Here is a 16,283-nt window from a genome sequence, read left to right on the forward strand (position 1 = left end):
TATCGTCAGGCCCAATGATTTGAACACGGTGGGTAAGTAGCTAAGGAAGTAAGTACCCCAGGTAACACTATACTGCCATGGTCTCCTCCCCCTTCCCTTCCTCCCTTCTTCCTCTCACATGTTGAAACTTCGTCGGTGGGTATGATCTGTTCTCGTCGCGGCTGCTCCTCCTGTTACTACTCCTAATCCCGTTGCCGCTCCCGTCGTTGACAACCGGTGCAGTCAGGCCTGGGTCAGCACGCGGGAAGGAAGGGGTTCTATTCACCCGCCAAATCCAAAGCCAGACGAGGACCCCAGCACGAGGTTGATGTTTGTTGTTGTTGCCGCCGCCGCCACAGTTGAAGGGTGCTGCAGCCTCGCGGTGTCTGTTTCTGCACTCATCTCACGCGCAGGCTCGTCCTCCGACTCGGAGGAAGCTGAACAGGAGCTCGACTCGGGCGTCGCGACAATCCCCAGCAGCTCCGCCGCTTGCTGCCTGCGCAAACTCACCCGCGCGATCCGTCGACTGGACGCTTCAAAGTATGCGCGCGCCTCATTCTCCGCCTCCACAAAGTAGCCGTGGGCCCTGATGAGGTACTGTCTGCGTTTATGCGTCGGTGACTCCGGGTGTCCATTACCATGGGACCTGTGTTGCTGATGGTGTTGATGGTGGTGGTTGCGGTAGGGGCCCTGAGATTTCGTGCTTGGACATGACTTCCTGGACGAGCTCAGAGTCGAATGCCCTGATGAAGACGGCGTCGACGTCCCCGTGTTGTCAGTACTGCTCCCCGAGGAGGCCCGGTTGGACTCGGTAGCGCAATGGCAACGGCATGAGCAACAGGCAGAGTTCAGGCTGGGTTGTGAGTTGTTGTCCTGTGAAGTGTGGCCGGGGTCAAAGAAATTCTCACGACGGACTCGCCCTCGATTCTGTTCTTCTTGCCAAAGTGCTTCGGCTTCGGCCTCTTCGGCCTTGCGCATCCAGCACCTCCCGAGCCCTTCTCGAGCAGCAAAACTTGTCTTAGCCCGTCCGTAGCCATCCACCAACCTCTCGGCTCTGTCAAGGGCATCTTGGAAGTATCTGATAGCTTGGTCGACGTCCCCGTCCGAGAGGCTGTCGTCAGCGACGTTGGTCAAGGTCCATAGGACATTCCGTGCAGTGGGGCCGTATCTTGATTCCTGATCATAGAACAGCTGTCTCCGCATGCTGGAGCGGGTGGCTTGGTAAGTCGGTCCGCAGTAGTAAAGAGCGTCGCAGAGTCGTTCGCGCACATAGAGTTGCTTCCAATCCTGGGCACTGCCCAAAGCGGTGGTGTGCGTGGCGGTGGAAGCCAGTCTAAATTGGGCCAATGAGAGATTGAGAGAGGTGAGAATGAGTTCCATCAGGGGTACAGATCCAGAGGAAGACAAAACTGTCGGGCAGAAATACTCCCGTGCCAAAATATCAAAGAAAATAGTCAATGGATGTTCCGTCCCCCAAACAGCCGCCGCCATGTCATGTGTATACGTAAGGAACTTGGTGAGAAGAACCCCAATAGCTGAGTTCTTCATCCCGGTCTTGACTGTGCGATCGGCCAGTTCGCAAACTACACTGAGCATCAGTGCAAGGGACATTGGGCTGTGGTTCTTGAGAATCCTGTGGATCAGTCCAAACCCGTTCTCGAAGCTGGCGAAAGCCTTCGCGGCATTTGGTTCTGGTTTTCGCAGGCTCCTCTTTGCGTCCTGTGGGGAAATGTTGGCCAGAAGAGATATCCCATCCTGCATTTTAGACGCAAAGATCGCGTGGACGGTGTGTGCGTGGACTGCTGGTTCCAAGTCGGCTTTCGAGGTAGGGGACGATAGATATGACATCATATACATCATCATGCTCTGGTTGAGTTGCTCACTGGCGTAATATGCCTGTGGACGAAGCAAAGTTGGCACTGAGAAGGAGGAGCGGTTGACATTCGTGGGCGGCAAGCTTTCGTCGTCGAGGTAGCGCGCACTTGGTGTATGACCAGTAGCGTCCAAGATGCGAGGGACATTTCCGAGAGCTGTTTGTTCGACCTGTTCAATCGCAAGCCGAGGATATTCTTGGTCGTGCTCAGATGTGTCTTCATCCTCCTCAGAGGATCTAGCTTCACCAACAGGGACAGCGTCCGCATTTACGACAATGACAACATCTTCGCTCAGGTCGAATCTGTCTTTCTGCTCCTTGATCCAGCTCACAGGGTCGCTGATCTTCTTGCGCCGGAAGTATCGCATCAGTTCCGTGTGGTCGACACGCTCGCCACGAATGTGGAAGTTTGGCATGCTAGTACGGTTGCCTGTTGTAATGCTGTGTCCAGATCCCGATGCGTTCGATTGCTGCTGCTGGCGGTCAATATACTCCGCTAGAAGATGAGCGGCCATTCGCATTTCGCTAAATTTATGATTGCGACCAATTTTCCACTTGCGGATGCGAGTATGCAGCATGCGTTCGCTGTGTAAGACGAAGGTCAGCAGTCTAGATGTCTAGCCTTGTGGTTAGACAAGGAGTCGTTGTTGATGAGGCTCAAGTACAGACACAAAGAGACGAAAACCCATATTTATATCATGAGAACAAACTCAACTGGGATCGAAGTGCACAGGGCTGAGTTACAGCCAAGAGGGGAACTCGAATCTTCCAGGCATTACAAGGCATAGTTTCACGTACTTGACCTCGAACCCCATCCCATGTAGCCGGCGGATGAGTTCAGCCACAGTCACCCGCTCCTCGCAGTAAAGCTGAGTGATGATCTCTTTCATCCTCCTCCATTCTGTGCTGTTGTATTGCTTGGCGGGGAGCTTGGACTTCTGGTGGGCTCTGGCTTGTCTTCCGCCTTGCGTGACATCCGAAGACGATGAACGAGACCTAGACAGCTTCTCACTCCGTCGAGATTGTGCAACTACCGCCATACAGTCCCGAGTCAGCAGAATGCCGGTCTTGAAAATTTGATGGATTGTCTCGTGATGCTGGTCCCGCCGCAAGGATGAATTTCAAGGGAGAGAACCAGGGTGGGGTTTGATCGAGGGCACTTTGTACGACGGCACCAGTTAGCTGCGCGCCAGTCTCGGTCCTCGCAGTAGAGCTGGAGTGTCCTTTCGAAGGTGGATGTTCAGACTCAGATCGAGCGAACTCTAACTTCGTCGGCGACGTTCACATAAACGGAGGAAGACAGCCTTGCAGGCCAGGATCGGCTCGAAGGATTTATGGCGTGGGGAAAACTTGGTTGGGCACTTTGGCGCACTGCTATGGTCTCAGCCGGTCAGGCGCAGTCCAATGCCAACCATTCATGGGGGCGGAATGCAAGGTGGTTTTGTTCGACTTGCATAAGTGTGGCTGCATCTGTCCAATGGAATTATTTAGTGCTTGCCTCTGTTAAGCTGTCGTGCTTGGGGCTTATTGGCTCAGGTTGAATACCCCGTGTCGGCCGCTGCGAAGCCCTGTGGGCTGTGTACAAAACTACCAGGAGCTTCTCAAAGTTAGCACTTACCACACAACATCTGGGGCTTGGTTATACCATATTAACAGTAGCACCACCTTGCATCCCGTTGTTCGCTGTCTGGTCAGATAAGACGCGGAGGGACAGGTGATGTGGGGGAGGTCGACTAACATAGAGCGCTTAGTGAAGGCGGTAATTGGGCGGATACACATTGCCTGGAATGTGTTGCTAGATCGCGCTGTGAAATCTTCCGTTGGTGATATTCCAGCGACTTGGGAATAAACTGATGAATGCCACCACGTTTTGTCAGGCCTCGTATTCTTTTCCGGCATCCTCTTGCAAGGTTAGAGACGACAAGGAAAACCGCGATATTGGCTAGCTGAAATGACTGGGCAGCCGCATTGATTTGCAGCACATCAAATAATCTCGCCTCAAGACCTTGTACATGCCACAAGGTCATGAAAGCCCGCACACCTTCGGCTACCCGCCTTTGCCTGGCTGCACGAGGCGAGTTCGTCGGTGACGAGGGCGTGGCCGTCCATGGGAAGTCATGGAGGCCTCCATCTTGCTCAATTTCAGCCGAATGTCTCAGTCTCGATTTCGAGGTCTGAGTGCACTGGATCAGCTATCTCTTTGGGACTGTCGAATGCCTGAAACGGTCGATAGAAGTGCATCCAACGAGGAAACCACGGGCCTAACAATGGCGAGGCGTATTCTGGATTAGGAGGCACATAGCTTGTCCGCGGTCAATGAATTGCTGTCATGTGTGTTGGTCAAGGACGGTCCCGTCCATCAATTGCCTGACAATCGAGGGGCCACTCCTCCGTCTCAGCTATGAGGATTGTTGCCTATTTGCCGATGATGAATGCTGGGGGCTAGAGAAGGGAGAGTCGGAAAGAAGACTTGGTTCAGGATTACATGCTGGTCACTGCTGGTCAGTGGCACCACGCACCAGTGGTACGTACAAGTATATTGTGTGAAAATGCGGTTGCAGGCTGCATGCGTGGCAGCAGCGCGAGTGGGCAATGATCTGCCATAGTTGACGCCATCACATTCACCTGCTTGATGCCCCTTTTCAGCCTCATCAGGGCGACTCACAACTGCTTCCATCTCTCAATCCCTCAATTTTCCTTCCATTGGCGCTACGAGATACGAACACCCGCACGGAGACTGAGAAGTATCTCAGCTGCGGCTGCTTTACAGCGAACATAGCACCTAGTGCAGCCAAGCCCAAGGATGCAGCAGGCGACAGCACGAAAGAGGAGGCAGGATTGGATGAAAAGTCCCAGAGGCCAAGCAACCCCAAGAAAGTCCAAGATGTTACCATAACCACGACTGCCTTGGTTTCTTGGTGAATGTTCTCAAGAGTTGGCCGTCGCCTACATCCGACCCGACCTTCCTGAGGTTTGTCCTCCCTCAGCAGACTGAGCACCTGTCACTTGGCGCCTCTCGAGGAGCTCTCGCTGTCCCTCGACTAGCTCTCAATCAGCCCCTACCCATGTTCCGGCATGACAACTACGTATGCCATTCTGCACCGCCCCCCTTGGCTCCAACACTCTACTCTGCTCGAGGCTTGGGCCTCAGGATTCAGTTGAAAACATCAAGTTCAGCTTGAGAGAACAGCGAATCCGCCATGAATACCAGACTCGACAGGAGTAGTAGAGTAGCACAAAAGTGATCTTTTATCTGCTCTACAGTATCCAAGGGTTGCTTTTGTCGGATTGGCCTTTCTCTCATCGGCACTCTCGGTACGAACCCAGTCTTTCAACCTCGTGTCCTCTTGACAATGCTATCTCGATTGGGGCCAGTTCCTCTTGACCATGCGTCCTCCCCTGCTCTTACGGCCAGCATCTAGCCCAATCCGATGGCATCACTCGTGTTGAACGTCAAGAACAGACTCCGAGAGAGCCCCAAATGATGGGTGTGCACTTCACAGCTCTCTGGCCCCTTCTTGAGGGTGCCAACTCGAAGCAGCATCCAGGCCCTCACTCCCAGGTCAAGCTCTCTTAAGTCTCTGACGGGTGCTGAGCTCTCGTCGTTTTGGCCCTCTTCATTCCTGCTCAACGGCTAGAAGCTGCAGACACACCGACGCCTCTATTTATCTCCACAGTTTGCAACTGCAGAGCTCCTTTTTTGACATTGCCCCTTCTCTCACAATTCGAAGCCCTCCTACCTGCGTCAACCGGTGAAGATGGAATTGACTACCTGCCAAAACCTCGCTGAGCCCCTGCTTCTGCGATTGGGGTACCACAACGTGAGTTCAGATGGATCTGCTGCCCCATCTTGGGGTATCGCCGTGGAGATTGGTACACCGCCGCAGCGGTTCTCACTTCGTCCCTCAATCTTTGATGCCACACGATTGTCAAACTACGATCATTGCTCTTCGCAATATGATTATGGATGCTTGGCTGCACAGGGTGGTGTCTACAACCCAGAATTTTCAAGCACCGGAAACGTATCCCTTTCCACAGAGTGGAACGGTACGCTCGGGGACACCGATGCCGAGGACTACTCATTCTACGTTTTCTACAACGATCTCCTCAGATTCGGGTACAACGAGACTGAAGTCTGGGGATTCCCTTTTGTGACTGATGATGCACAAGAATGGGGTAAGTTACGACGTCGCTCTGCCACTCCGTCCCCAGCTCATTTCCGCTCACACAGCATACTATGGCACCCTTGGCGTTGGCATGAACTCGACTTTCCTTCATGCTGCGGTCGAAAGCGGCGCCGCGCCGTCCATGTCCTGGGGTCTCTGGGTCGGAAGCCGTTCGGTAGAGAATAAGCAAGACGGAGTCCTGGTCGTCGGGGGCTACGACAACGCCCGAACAACCGACTTCTCCACGTTTGACAGCCTTCCCGAATGCACGACTTGCATTCAGATCCAGAATCTGACCTGGGTCTCTGATTATGGAGTAATCCCTTTGATGAACGACACAACGACGGATTTTCAGGTCGCCGTGAGTCCCAGGTACAGGTACATTGAGCTCCCCCAAGATTCGTGGGAACTATTCGGCGCTGCGACAAATGGTTTCTACGACGAGTATCTAGGCGCTTACACCTACGCCGTGTCGGACCTGCCGGTTGGAAGTCTCAGCTTCACCATCAAGGATGGCTACACCACGTCGATCCCTGCGAGCGAACTATTCCAGTATCTTTTCGAATACGACAGTGTCGGAAACGAAGTCATCGCCAACGACACACTCCAATACGCCGTGGTGTACAATTACACCAACGAAAACAGCAACGACGGCAACTACATTTTCAACTGGGGACTCCCGTTCCTCACCATGAACTATCTCATCCTCGACGTCGAGCAGCAGCAATTCCGGCTGTCCGAGGCCATCCGCCAGGACTTTGGCAACGAAGGGGGCGTCATGCCCAGGAAGCTGTGTACCGGCGGCACTTCACCAATTCAGGACCCGCCGCCGTCGTCTGACGGAGTCAATATCGGTGCCATCGTGGGGGGAGTGGTCGGAGGAGTTGCTGTCTTATTGATCCTAGCTCTGGGAGCCTGCCTCTGCTACCGCTGGAAGAGAACTCGCAGCAAGAAGGTCGCTGCCCAGGCCGCCGCTTCGCAGAACCAGACATACCAGCCCGTCTCGCCGGGACCACCACAACTCTACCCACCTCCTGGCGCTGCAGGGTACCTGATTCCACCTGGAGGAAGTTATCCGCCGCAGGTGCCGACGGGTTACGCAGGGCACCCGGCCGCCGGATATGCTCCCATGACGCAGTACGAGGCGCCGTTGCCCCGCCAGGCATCGTATCCGGTGTACAGCCCTCCCAGCTCGCCGCCCGCCCCGACGGCGTCCGTGGTCTATTCCGACACGGCCAGCACCGCCGTGCAGGAACTCCCTTCCGGCGACCACAACGCAAGGGAATGGCGAGGCTCGCAGGTCAGCGGCGACACCAACGCGACGACGGTGAGTGCTTGATTTTTCTTTCCTCTGGTGTTCGGATTGGCTAACCGCGCGTTTTGGGGATCCAGAAAGGGCTGTCGGAGATTCTCACCTCGGAGACTCCGTCCAAGCAGCGCTGAGCTATTAGATGTGGTTCCAAGGAAGGAGAGTGTTCCCCAGGCCCCAAAGTCGGGTACTTGCGAACAAATTCGGAGGCTGCCCCAAGGCTGGAAAATCCAGGGGATGTCAACCCCCGAGCAACCTCAACCTCAATTCCTCAAACGTTCTTCCCCCCACCTTGACGCAGGGGACGGGTCTCAAACTAACCCGTCCATGTAGCTAGGTATCGTAGGTAGTCAACCTGGAAGGTACATAGTCGAGGTCTGTGATCGAGGTCATCGACGCTATAGGGTGGATTCATGATTTTCCAATGATCACCAAGTCTGCTTTTCCCTATGAACCTACCCAGTAACTATGTTCCTCGTTATGTGCCTGGTTATGTACTAAGTTTGTATGTTTGGCGACCCATAGCTGAGAGCGCGAGGATATGATCCGGTGACATTCCGCCAACTTTTCGGGATCCTTCAAACACACGCAAAATTTGATTCCAAATACATTGCTACATGGTAGTTTTTGTCTTCTCGTCACTCGCAAAGGACTATGCTTGATGCTAATGCTCGCTTGCTAGCTCGCTCGCTGGAGATATGCCACGCAGATCAAGAGACTTGGCGGGACAGAAGGAGAAGGAGAATCAAAAAGCAGGAGGGGACAGTAAAGATAAAAGGAGGTCGAGTGACAGTGTCATAGCCTTCCTCGGAATCCTACCCCTAGACGGTAACAATAGGGAACGTGCAAGAGAAGATGCCCCAGCCATGCCATAGCCCATCCATACCACACCTACGTGCGTAGGTACGAACAAGATCTCCTCATGCCTTGTATAACGTATCCAAATATGCCACGACGATCTTCTCCACGATGCTCTTGTCCGGGAGACTCCCCGCGACGCCGTATAATTGTGCACTGGTGCCTTTGGCCTTCTGCTTCTTGACCACCGCACCCCCTACAACTCCACTGCCGGTGACCTGTTGACTCACAATCTTCTCCTTCTCTTCCTTGACCACCGCGACGAGGTCGTCAATCATCCCGTCCACGGCCCCGGGTCGTGTCATGGGCAAGGTCACGGCAACGTGGACCCCCGGCGGATCTTGGAGCGAGTTGAGATGCCACTGCCGCTTGGACATGGCGTCGGCGATGTCGTAGATTGAGATTTGCGGGTCGAGCGACTCAAACGCCACCACGCTGACCATGGGTTTGCCCAATACCCCCAATGTTGATTTCAGGACAGGATGTTCCTTCACGGCGTTTTCGATCGTTTGTTTCGTGGTCACGATTTTGTTTGTGGCGTCAATATACCCCTTTTCGCCCACGGCCATCATACTGGCCCAGCATCCGGCGATCAGCGCTCCGGGCCGGGAGCCAGCTATAGAGGGACTCCCGTAGACGCCACCGGACCAGTCGGGACAGATGAAGTACTGATATTCCCGCAACTGTCTATTTCTGTACAGAACGCACGAGTTTCCCTTGGGAGCGAAGCCGTACTTGTGCGTATCCACGGAGATGGATGTTACCCCCGGGAGACGGAAATCGAATCCTCCTTCCTCGGCAAATGGTGAGGGAAACCCGGCTTTGGAGAGGTGCGGCATGAGGAAGGATCCCAAACAGCAGTCCACGTGCAATGGGATCTTGTATGTCACGGCAAGTTTCGAGAGGGCGGGAATGTTGTCCACGATCCCGTGCGGGTAGTTCGGGGCACTGCCCACAAGGAGGATTGTATTGGGGTTGATCAGGCGGCGAACGCGAGAGATGTCGACCATGTACTCGGGCGCCGGACAGCGGACAACATGTAGCTTGATCTTGAAATATGATGCTGCCTTGTGGAAGGCCGCGTGTGCGGTATGCGGAATGATCATTTCCGGCTCTGTGATTCCCCTCTCTGCATAGCCCTTCTGCCGGGCTGACAGGCAGGCCATCAGGATCGACTCGGTGCCTCCCGAGGTAGTCACGCCAGCACCTGTACCGGGGGCGTTGAACATGGCGAGGACCATCGCCACGATTTCAGCTTCCATCTTGCGGACGGCGGGGAACACATCCGCGTGGATGGGGTTGGACACGCTAAAGAAGCGCATGGCCTGGAACTGGATGTCCAACAGCTCTTGCTCGCCGTGGTAGACCGCACCTGAAACTTTGCCTTCCTCCCACCGCGTACGTTTCATGGACGCCAAGGTCTCCAATTCGGTGTGTAACTGATCCTTGGTCCATGGCTCCTTCGGGAGGTGCAAGTACCGGTTCACGCCGGGACCGGTCGGGGCAAGTTTATCTTCGAGATCTTTTCGTGCAGCGTCAAGTTGTTTGGAGACCTTTGACCGTACACCGGGAAGGTTGAGGAAGATTTTGTATAGGGTTTTGTGTGTGGTGTGGTAGAAAAGAGCGAGAGAACCGAGCAGGCCGTGGCCGCGTAGGAAGTAGAAGGACCGCCGGAGGATGCGGAGGACGAAGAAGATGAAGATTATATTGCGGAGTCTGCAGAGGTTGAAGATTAGTTGGCTGAATAGCAGGGCAACCAGCAAAAACCGATCTCAAGCAGATGCTAACGTTGAAGACCCAGGATGGACATACATGTTGAAATTGCCCTGGTAGTCCCGTAGGCGAGCCAAATGACCAGCTCGAGCTCGCTGGAACTTGCTCTGCAGACTGAGGGGGAGGGGAGAAGAGCCGCCCATGATGGGACCGAGGTTCTGGGTCATCGACGAGACATAGAAAAGATGGATTGCGAGTAATGTCAAAGAGAGGAGAGGGAAGGGAGCTGGGCTCTTTTTCTGTCACCAAATGTGACGACAGCCACGGCGCATTTTCATATGCTCGCTTCAACGTCCTTCTCCGCAGTTTGACGTCGGTTCGTTCCTCGTATACCGCGGGTCGGCAAATTGATGATCCGAAGCCTGCCCGCTCGTATTTCGTTCAGAAAGCCGTGCCTGGCCTCTATCAGGTATAATTATACTTCCCCAGACACGATGACATCCTATATTGACCCAGGAGCTGATGACTGGTCGGAAGTATTTATATCATTGACGTACACACTCGTCTATGGAGCCCTTTTGGTCTTCTTCTTGCTTTTGTTGTCCAAGTCGAGCCCTCAGCTGTCGTTTAGGTCGTGCTATGTGCAAATCCAGCTGGGCTGACAGATTTTCAATGCAGAGGTGTCCTCATCTCGGGGAATATCTCAGGCCGTTGCATCAGATAACCTAAACTCCGGAAAAAATGCAAGCACATCTTCGTTTGGATGCGCGCCATCTATGCCGTGACACCCGTCGTCCTAGCCTTCTTGACCACCTGCTCCGTTGCGACCTGGTCCTCAACCGCCTCCTCCAAACGCCTCTTTTCCGGTACTGCTTGATCCTCTTGCTGCTTCTCGGCCAGCAGTCTCTTCTCCTTCTCCGTCATGTTGGGCAGTTCAACTTCGCTCCCTGGGTTCTTCTTGCCCAGCTTGACATTGCGGTGATAGGCGTGGATGATCGAATCCGCGTCATCAATGGCAATGGGTCTGATATCAGCCAGTCTCTTGATGGCCGCGGTGACTTCCTTGTACTGTGCGTCCGTCATCTCGATCTTGAGTTGCTGTGCTCTTGACTTGATGGCGTTCCACCCGGTCAGGCGAGAAGCGAAATGGATGTATCGGCCAATACCGAAATCTGAGGGGTCGATGATTTCGTATGTGCTCGGGTTGGCCAGGATAGCCTTGGCGTGGATACCGGCCTTGTGAGTGAAGGCACAGAAACCGGTAATGGGGTTGTTGAAGGGGATGTTGACGGCGACAGCTTCGGCCACCAACTCCTCGATATCCTTGATCTTCTCCAGCTTGTACTTGCTCTTGACATAGTCGCGATCGGCCGTGATCATCCGTGCCATCAGCCCACCAAGCGTGGTGATGCCATTTCGCTCGCCAATGCCGAGAACTGAAGTATCGATGTGGGTGGCACCAGCTTCTAGAGCGCAGTATGCATTTGCAATAGCACAGCCGGTGTCGTTGTGGAAGTGGGTCTCAATGTCGCAGCTGACAACGCCGCGCAGTGTTCGGACGAGGTCATAAACTTGTCTGGGAGATGCGCATCCGACCGTGTCGGCGATACCCACCCGATTCACACCGACCTTGTCAACGGCTTGATAGAGCGACAACAGGTCGACTAGATCAGACCGGAACGAATCTTCGCTGGAAAACCGAATTTCGATGCCCTTGGACTTGACAAAGTTAATGACCTCGATGGCGGTGTTCTTGATGTAGGTCATATCCTTGCCGTGAGAATGCTCTCGGAGGAAGGATGATGTGCCAATCACGACGTCGACGCCGTCGACACCGGTTTCGACTGCTATTCTTGCGTCGTCCATGTGGCATCGGATGTGGGTGAGGATCTTGGACTTCAAGCCGAGCTTGCAGATGGCCTCGCAGTCCTTGCGAGACTGCTCTGAGGCGGCCGGGCTAGTGAGCTCGATATAGTCTGCACCAAACTCGTCCAGAGCCTTTGCGATTTCAATCTTCTTGGCGGTGTCAAAGTAGGCATTCGCGAATCTGTTTGATGGGTCAGCGACTTTCTGTTTCCCAGAGCGAGGGTTTTATCCAACATACTGCTCGCCCTCTCTTAACGTGCTCTCGATGATCTTAAATCTGCCGACGTTGCTGAGGAAGTCGCCCACAGGCATGTAAGGATTTCTGGCATTTCGCGGAGTCGGGTTGGTGTTGATTCCAGTGTAACCCGGGTGACCTACACCTTGTCAGTAGGGTATCGCGACTGAAGCAGTGGATGACCATACTGGCATTCCCATTCACTCCATTTGAGTGGCCATTGGCACCGTTGGTCTGTCCGTTGACGCCGTTTGAGTCAACCTCGTCGGCTGAAGGACACATTTTGAGCGGTGAACAAGGAGAGAGAGTGTGAGAGTTGATGGAGGAGGTCCGAGGAACAAGTCTGAGGTAGGGGATCAGAGTACAGAGCAGAGTCAGAGAGAGCAAGGTGAGCGGTGAGGAGGGCAGTAGATGTAGGTCTGGAGAAGGAGAATAATGAGTCAAAATGGCGAGTCGGTGATTTGATGGAGACGATGGCAGGGAAGATGCTGCCGCGAGCGAGAAATCTACCCAGCAAGAGGGAAAAAAAGTGGGAGTGAATAGTGGATGCGGATTTGGAGGGGGGAAAAGTCTGAAGCTGCAGCAGTTGCGGGGGGCCAGCAGTGAATTTTTTGGCTGGCCCATTAATGGCTGCGTCTCCGGTCTCGGTCCTCACTGGGCAAAATTTTCTCCCTCCTAAAAGTGGCTCGTCCACGCTTCTCTGAAGTCATTATACCTTTTGATGTCCTCCTTCTCGCGTCTCTAGCCATATTGACAGATCACAGCCCCCTTATTGACTGCGGAAGCATTGATCCTCTCTGTTTATCCCAATTGCGAAGGGCTGTTCTTCTGTGCGCATGCTCGACGTCATCGCTATCACGTGATACGCGTCAATCAACCTCGGGCCTTTTGACGAGGCTGAGATTTCGTGTGCAGCCTTGTTCCGCGGAGCCCAAGAGCCCTCGGCTTCCTCGAACACAGGTCGAGAATGACATTCGTCAGGATCGTCCAACCTTTCTCGAAATCATGTTGCTTGCCATACTCCATCGACAGGAAGACAGCAGACTCAGCTGCATCGGACCTAGGTAGAGAAGAACACAGCGTATCGACTAAAAGCTGTTGATTGTGACGTACTTGTAGAACGAAAGGCAAAAGGTCATGGTCTTGACCTGCTCCGTGTGCTAGCGATGCCACTAATATTTCAACTTGGTTGTGCATCACGAGGCTGAGAAAGTGTGTACATGACGATCTCTCCAACACGTAGAAATTGGTCGCCTGAATCCCTGGGGGGCCTTATTGAGCTCAATGCCAGTACATAACTCCGCACAGAGCTACTTTCAAACCCAGTCCATCGCTCCAGCTGTAGGTCCGCAGAGAGAGATGGCGAAACCCACGCTCTTGTTCGTGCCTGGTGCATGGCATTCGCCCCCTCATTACGAGGCACTCATGAAGGTCCTCGAGAAGCATGGATACCAGTGTGAAGCTGTAGCCTTGCCTTCAGTCGATCCCAAGGATCCTCCAAACACCGACGCCGACACGGATGCCTCTGCCATATCCGCCGCAATCAGGAACATCTTGTCCTCAGGCAACGATGTCGTCCTCATCACCCATTCATACAGCGGCATCCCAGGTCAAAGCGCGGCATACTCGTTCGTTGGCCAGAACCAAAACGGGCCCAGGCTCACCTCGATCGCCATGATGTGTTCATTCCTGTATCCGCCGCAAACAGCTCTTCTCGCGCCCCTGGGAGGCAAACCCCATCCGATCCACAACGTCTCTGCTGATGGAAATCTGGTGAATGTCGGAGCACCGGGTCCCGAGGTCATCTTCTACAACGATGTACCGGCTGAGGAGGCGGCTCGCTGCAAAGTCATGATCAAGACTCACTCCTGGCGCTGTAAGCTGCTGCCGCCGAGTGCTGAAGGTGCTGGATGGTGGGAGATCCCCACCAGCTATTTGATCTGTGAGAAAGACAACGCCATCCCAGCAGATTTGCAGAGGAAGATGGTCGCGGACGCAAATGAAGCGTTGGCCCAGAGAGGTTCTGAGCTGACAATTCGGGAGGAGACGGTAGAGAGCGGGCACAGCCCATTCTTGAGTATGACCGAGAGGACGGCAGAGTTCATCCGGCGCAGTGCTGGAGAACAGGTGCCTATGATGTGATATGTGCAGGGAGAGCCCCCTGCCATTGGTCTTCCCAATAAGAACAGCCGGGCTTTGTCTATAGAAGTCATCTAAATGTTCGTCTGTGGCCGGCAGAGTCAATGGGTGATTTCTCCATTCTGCTCCCGGACCATGGCATCAAATCTTGCTTTCAACAGCGCATACAGCATGTCCGTCAGAGGCATGTCGACTCCCCATTGCCGCCCCAGGCGAGCAGTATTGCCCACGATTGCTTCAACCTCGAACAGTCGGCCTTGCTTGACATCCTGCACCATACTCGTCTCCCTCCCCTGCCTCGTCTCTGCCCGTCGTTTGCCGATTGCCAGCTTCTGCTCCGCGACTTTCTCGTCCACATTGGGGACTCCCATCTTCTTGGCCAGCCCGATGATTTCTTTCATGATCGACCACACCAGCTCGTAAGAATACGGAGAAGATGAATTGCAGAAATCCGCATCTGTGGACATTGAGAGAGCACAGGTGGGACTCCAAGCACAATTCAGCATGATCTTGCCCCAGCGGGCGATTTGAATATCATCGTGGACTTCGGCCTGCCCTCCGCCGGCGATCATCAATTCTGCCAACCTGGTCGCGGCAGCCTTGTGGGATGCGGGGGCGGTCGAGGGGAAGGTGCCAATCTCGAGGAGATTCAGCATCTCGGGATACTCGATCACGCCCTGGGCCGTCTGCGTGGCCGGGAGGTAGACGGCGCAGCTCAGGAGGGGGTTGTCCGGATATGCCTGGGCCACCTCGTCCTCGATGGCGATTCCATTCTGAGCGAGCACAATGGCTGTCCGAGGTCGACCACGGACAGCAGGTCGAATCAGGTCGCTCAACGAGGGCGTCGAACCGGGGAATGATTTGGTGGCAATGAAGACAAAATCATAGGTGATGTCCTCTGGACACTCCGCGGCGCTTCTCACAACCTGGTCTGGGCGGAACTGCACATTGCCGAATCGCTTGCTGAGCAGCGTAAAGCCATTCTGCCTTACCGCTTCATAGTTGGACCGGCACACGGCTGTGACCTGACAGCCAGCCCGCTGGAGCTGATACAGATAGACAGCACCGATGCTTCCAGCCCCGAAGAGGAGGATTCGAGGTGCGTGGTCCATGGTCTTGATGGAGATGTTCCTGTGAGGATACCGGAGCCACACAAAATCGAGGGCGACGATAAACACCGGCCGATACAGGCCGGAGATTGGCCGGTAGGGCCTAAGATAAAGTCCTTACCTAGGTATATACCTACATATCTCCTGCACAAACCCAGAATCGCAAGTTTGGCGGATATGACGGCCGAACGGGGTGCCTGACCGGGGCCCTTCGAGGGACTGTGGACCAGTGAACTAAAGGTTTATATCAAGCAACAGCCTCAGCATAAGGCTGAAGGTGTCCCATTCTGAGTGGCTTGACCCGAGAAACGCGAGCACCAGACTTGAACCGGAATCTACATTCTCCGCCATTCTTGGTAACCCGCTACAAACATTAAATGACCAGATCGAGACAAAGGTTAGACATGATATGGAAGACTAATCGTAAATCTGTGGTCGAGGCACAGATTCACAGGGTGCTCGGCTCTAGTAAAGGCCCGAATTGCGATCTGCCCCACCAACTAACCAACGCTGGGGCTGAGGGATGCTCTGGAAGACACATGCTAATCGTGATAGACGTGCAAAAGAGTGCTCCGTACGCCGTACCACAGCTGTGGTAACGGGGGGAGACGCCAGATCGGATGGTGGCAAGCCCGTGCTCGCTTCACTTTTGTCCTAAACCGGCATCTTTGAAGCAGTTTACCAAGCAGAGCTCCACCGGGGGCTGCTCCAAGGGCTGGGCCTCTCCCAACGAAGGGTCGATCTGCCGAAATACGCATGGCAAAAAGCCATGCAAAACTTCGTCGGTGCAAAAAGAAAGGAGGCGCTAGAGCAATGAGCCCACCAATGGTGCTGCCCAGCCTTGCACCCTCCCTATAACCCAGCGGAGCCAACAGCAAAAATCATGACGTGCTAGGCCATTCAAGCTTTTTGTCCGTTGTTTAGGGGACCGGGAAAGGACATCGACGCGCAATGGCTGTGCCCAAGGTGCCGTATACCCGAGATCGCGGAGCACCCACACCGGCATCCACATTACCAATCAGTGGGCGAGGTTGCA

General features: G+C 54.3%; 6 protein-coding genes across 6 annotated transcripts; 2 read left to right on the plus strand and 4 right to left on the minus strand.

Moving 5' to 3' along the window:
* Positions 1–130: 130 nt before the first annotated feature.
* PV07_12351 (uncharacterized protein) lies at positions 131–2,892 on the minus strand (the record flags this gene model as incomplete). The annotated part of the gene is made up of 2 exons (XM_016399871.1): positions 131–2,437; positions 2,651–2,892. The coding sequence occupies 2 exons, from the start codon at positions 2,890–2,892 to the stop codon at positions 262–264; spliced, it is 2,418 nt and encodes an 805-aa protein (XP_016242683.1). The 3' UTR covers positions 131–261.
* A 1,620-nt stretch (positions 2,893–4,512) lies between these two features.
* Positions 4,513–7,671, plus strand: PV07_12352 (uncharacterized protein). Its single transcript, XM_016399872.1, has 3 exons — positions 4,513–6,028; positions 6,084–7,345; positions 7,411–7,671. Exons 1-3 carry the CDS (start codon positions 5,611–5,613, stop codon positions 7,459–7,461), a joined length of 1,731 nt encoding a protein of 576 aa, XP_016242684.1. The 5' UTR covers positions 4,513–5,610; the 3' UTR covers positions 7,462–7,671.
* An 86-nt stretch (positions 7,672–7,757) lies between these two features.
* On the minus strand, positions 7,758–10,219 carry PV07_12353 (uncharacterized protein). Its single transcript, XM_016399873.1, has 2 exons — positions 9,998–10,219; positions 7,758–9,901 (listed from the first exon to the last, which is right to left on the minus strand). Exons 1-2 carry the CDS (start codon positions 10,123–10,125, stop codon positions 8,248–8,250), a joined length of 1,782 nt encoding a protein of 593 aa, XP_016242685.1. The 5' UTR covers positions 10,126–10,219; the 3' UTR covers positions 7,758–8,247.
* A 119-nt stretch (positions 10,220–10,338) lies between these two features.
* On the minus strand, positions 10,339–12,545 carry PV07_12354 (homocitrate synthase, mitochondrial). Its single transcript, XM_016399874.1, has 3 exons — positions 12,188–12,545; positions 12,003–12,138; positions 10,339–11,945 (listed from the first exon to the last, which is right to left on the minus strand). Exons 1-3 carry the CDS (start codon positions 12,279–12,281, stop codon positions 10,673–10,675), a joined length of 1,503 nt encoding a protein of 500 aa, XP_016242686.1. The 5' UTR covers positions 12,282–12,545; the 3' UTR covers positions 10,339–10,672.
* Positions 12,546–13,337: 792 nt separating this feature from the next.
* On the plus strand, positions 13,338–14,244 carry PV07_12355 (uncharacterized protein). The gene has a single exon (XM_016399875.1). The coding sequence runs from the start codon at positions 13,359–13,361 to the stop codon at positions 14,139–14,141; it is 783 nt and encodes a 260-aa protein (XP_016242687.1). The 5' UTR covers positions 13,338–13,358; the 3' UTR covers positions 14,142–14,244.
* Positions 14,240–15,250, minus strand: PV07_12356 (uncharacterized protein; the record flags this gene model as incomplete). The annotated part of the gene is made up of 1 exon (XM_016399876.1): positions 14,240–15,250. One exon carries the CDS (start codon positions 15,248–15,250, stop codon positions 14,240–14,242), a length of 1,011 nt encoding a protein of 336 aa, XP_016242688.1.
* Between the last annotated feature and the right edge of the window lie 1,033 nt (positions 15,251–16,283).

This window comes from Cladophialophora immunda (assembly GCF_000835495.1).
Source record: "Cladophialophora immunda strain CBS 83496 unplaced genomic scaffold supercont1.8, whole genome shotgun sequence".
In the NCBI taxonomy this organism is placed as follows: domain Eukaryota; kingdom Fungi; phylum Ascomycota; class Eurotiomycetes; order Chaetothyriales; family Herpotrichiellaceae; genus Cladophialophora; species Cladophialophora immunda.